Below are 3,260 nucleotides of genomic sequence, written 5' to 3' on the forward strand. Positions count from 1 at the left end.
CTGTGCATGAAGCAGCGTCATCAGAAAGCTTCAGAAAGTTATTTTTCCTCTCCTCCACTTTCCTTTACACTCTTTCCCATTATTCTCCTTTGCAGTCTTTTACCCTCTCCTCTCTTCCCCTCCCTCCCCTCCGTCTCTCTCTTCCCCCCTCCCCACTTGGTCATTGTTTGGCCTCAGAATTGAGCACATTCCTGGCCGCCTCATCGCTCCCCCCCTCTGCCCTGCCTGAACCGTGCCCCTGCGCGCATTCCACAGCCTCGCCAAAGAGTGCAGACACACAGGGGGAGGGGAGAGACACTGACTGGCATCTTTGTACCACCTTCCAGCTAGTGCTTTCCCCCTTCCCCTTCCCCTCACCCTCACCCCCACCCCACATACCCACCACCCAAATACCTGGCCGGGGGCAATACATTTCCTCAATGGGAGTGGGCAGTCAGTACAGTCTGTAAAGTGAAGGGGGGGGGGTGGTGGTGACAGGCTGGTGAACAGGGAGAGAGGGATGGCGGGGCGGGAGTGGTGAGGAAGAGGGCTGTGTCCCTGCCATCCGGATATTGAAGCCTTTTCTCTGCAGATTGTTACACGTTCGGCTGAGTGTTCCCTCCGCCGTGCGCGCCATTCCAGTCGGTGCTGCGGTCCCGGGGCTGGCACTCCGGAGAAGGGAATGTTTGTTTTTTCTTGTTGGGAATCTCAGATGCAAAAGAATAAAATGAAGCGGGCGAAAGGGGGGCGGCCAGCGCTGCGGCTCTGAGAACAATCACCAATCCGAAACTCAAGAACAAAAGAAGAATCCATCGGTTCCTTGAAACAAAATCATGTTTTAATGTTTGCCTCTGTCTCGCCGTGAGGGTTTGGAGTTTGTCCGGAGTTCCTCTCTCTGCTTTCACATTAAAGTGATGTCTAAATACGAGGAGGAGATCGGACTACAGGCGAGTTTTCTGGAGGATCTGTCCCTGTACCAGGCTCCGAGCGATGGGTTTTACAGTGAGCGGAGGAAGCTGCTGGGCAGCCCGGACTTGGAGGAGACAAAGCGGGCTTTCTTCCTGCAGATGATGCCGACGCATCAGCACCAGCTGCCGCAGCCTGAAGCCGCCGACAGGGTGAACGGGGCTGACCCCAGTCACCAGGAGCGGGGCCTGGCCACTTTCTGCAAACTGCCCGCGCCTCCCCGGGGCACGAATGGAAGCCGCAGCGGCGGGGGAGGGCTGGAGGCGGCCGGCCCGGGGCACCGAGGGGAACTGCAGCTGGGAGCAGGCGAGCCGGAGCCGGGGGCCTGCTACCTCCGAGGGTATAGCGCGGAGAGCCGCAGGTACAGCGGCGGTGCTCCTGAGCCGGGCCTGGTATGCAGCCGCCAGGCGGGAAGCTTCCCGCTTTATCCCGGCGCCAGTGTATCCGCCAGAGGTAACAGTGTATCGTCTGGGTCCCGGGGAAACAATGTATCCGCTTCCCGGGGAAACAATGTATCGAGTGGCGGCAGTGGTTTGGTCACTACGAGCCCCCGCTCCAGCCTCGCCTCCTCGTCCTCATCGTCCAACTCCACCCAGGAGCACAGCAAGCACTCGAGCCCCCGCTCCAGCCTCTACCCCAGCCCCCGCTCCAGCCTAGTGGTGCCTGGGCCCGGCCAGGAGCGTTACTCGAGCCCCCGGGGCAGCCTGATCCAGTACGAGGCTGCCCTGAGCTCCCGCTCCAGCTACGCCAGCTCGGCCAGTGACACCAGCAAACACTCGAGCCCCCGGGCCAGCTATGAAGGGGGAGGAGGCAGTAAAGCCAGCAGCAACCGGACCAGCGGCATCAGCATCGGCTACGACCAGAGACACATCAGCCCCCGCTCGAGTACGGTCAGCCCTCGTTCCAGTTACTCGGACTCCCGCTTTGTGCAGCCTCCTGATGCCGATCTGCCCGGACCCGGCCTCAGCGCCAGGAGCAGCATTTCCAGCCAGAGCTCCCGTAGCTCTCGGGGCTCCATCAGCGCCGCTTACCCCGAGCTGCAGCTGCCTTCCTCCCCCCGCTCCTCGGTGCTGGCTAGCGGCCTGCTGGAGGGTACTGTCCCCGGCCCAGACAGCTTGGCGTCCCCCGGGGAACCGCACTACCCACCCCGGCCGCAGGCTGCCCCCGCCTCGCCCAGCGCCGAGGCGACCCCCGGCTCCATCCTTTCCTATAACTACAGCCCCAGCAAAGGAGCGCCGCCTGCCCACAAGTTCAGGCTGCCTTACCAAGTCACGCCGTCCAGGGAGAGCGGGCCGAGCCTGGCCGAGAAGCGGCTGGAAGCTTTGACCAGGGAGTTAGAGAAAGAGCTGGAGCTACACGTCAAGAAGGAATATTTCGGTAGGTCCTCGGGCCTCAAAACGTTTACACGATATTGGGCCAGCTTTTCATTCCGGTATTTTTTAAAAAATGATTTCAAATTTCATCATTTGCCAAGTTGTGTTTCGAATCCATTCTGCAGACATTAGCCGCAGGTTCTGGATTGCAAGTCGAGTAACGTGACCCCTATGCCAGTGCCTCCTGATTTGGCCCAGTGTGTCAGTGTGGGCCTTGTGAAAGACTCAGTGCCCGTCACCAGCCTCTTGCCCTTTCATTGTGAGGGACCAATTGAAAGCAGGGAGTGTTTGGTTTCTCTCTCCCACCTCAGTGCCAACACCCATTGCTGGGAATCTGATAACACCACGTTTCAGAAGAAGCAGGCAAAGGGGTGGGATTGGGGTCCCAGATCTAAATTCTAGATACACATCTAGTGGGATACCTCAAGAAGTTATAGGCCACGTTCATCAATGTGTTCAACAGGAAGAATGCCCCCTCAGAGAGAATCCATTGCCCTGTTTTTTAATTCATTCACAGGATGAGGGCATCTTTGGCCAGGCCAACATTTATTACCCATCCCTAATTGCCCAATGGGTAGTTCACAGTCTGGAGTCACATGTAGGCCAGACCAGGTAAGGATGGCAGTTTACTTCCCTAAAGGAATTAGAGAACCAGATGGATTTTTCCCAACAATCAATATTACTAGGCCATTGCCTCCCCATTGTTGATTGATAATCAGCCGCTACTGGCAATGGGCAGGCCATACAACTTACAGCATGTCTCCTGCCAAACAGCTCAGTGATCCTGCAGCAACTCTGCATGGAAGCAGGTGTGGGTCCTGAACTAATGTTGCAGGATGGCTCTGCTAATGTGGATACAATACTAGTGTGGACGGGTCTGTTGCTGTATAACACTGGGGTACAGTACTGGTGGGGACTGGCCTGTCGCTGTGTAACACGATT

The 3,260-nt window shown here is 57.7% G+C and overlaps 1 protein-coding gene across 2 annotated transcripts in view; it reads left to right on the forward strand.

Annotated features, from left to right (window-relative positions):
- The first annotated feature begins 511 nt into the window (after positions 1-511).
- Positions 512-3,260, forward strand: part of LOC109918645 (Wilms tumor protein 1-interacting protein homolog) — a 31,418-nt gene continuing 28,669 nt past the window's right edge. Inside the window, exon 1 of one of the 2 annotated variants that reach the window (XM_048605755.1) lies at positions 512-2,322. In XM_048605755.1, coding sequence (XP_048461712.1) covers positions 894-2,322 — 1,429 coding nt within the window. In that variant the 5' untranslated portion in view covers positions 512-893. The remainder of the gene's footprint in view (positions 2,323-3,260) is intronic. The other variant, XM_048605756.1, reaches the window with a different exon arrangement.

This window comes from Rhincodon typus, chromosome 15, assembly GCF_021869965.1.
Source record: "Rhincodon typus isolate 14 chromosome 15, sRhiTyp1.1, whole genome shotgun sequence".
NCBI classification, from domain to species: Eukaryota; Metazoa; Chordata; class Chondrichthyes; order Orectolobiformes; family Rhincodontidae; genus Rhincodon; species Rhincodon typus.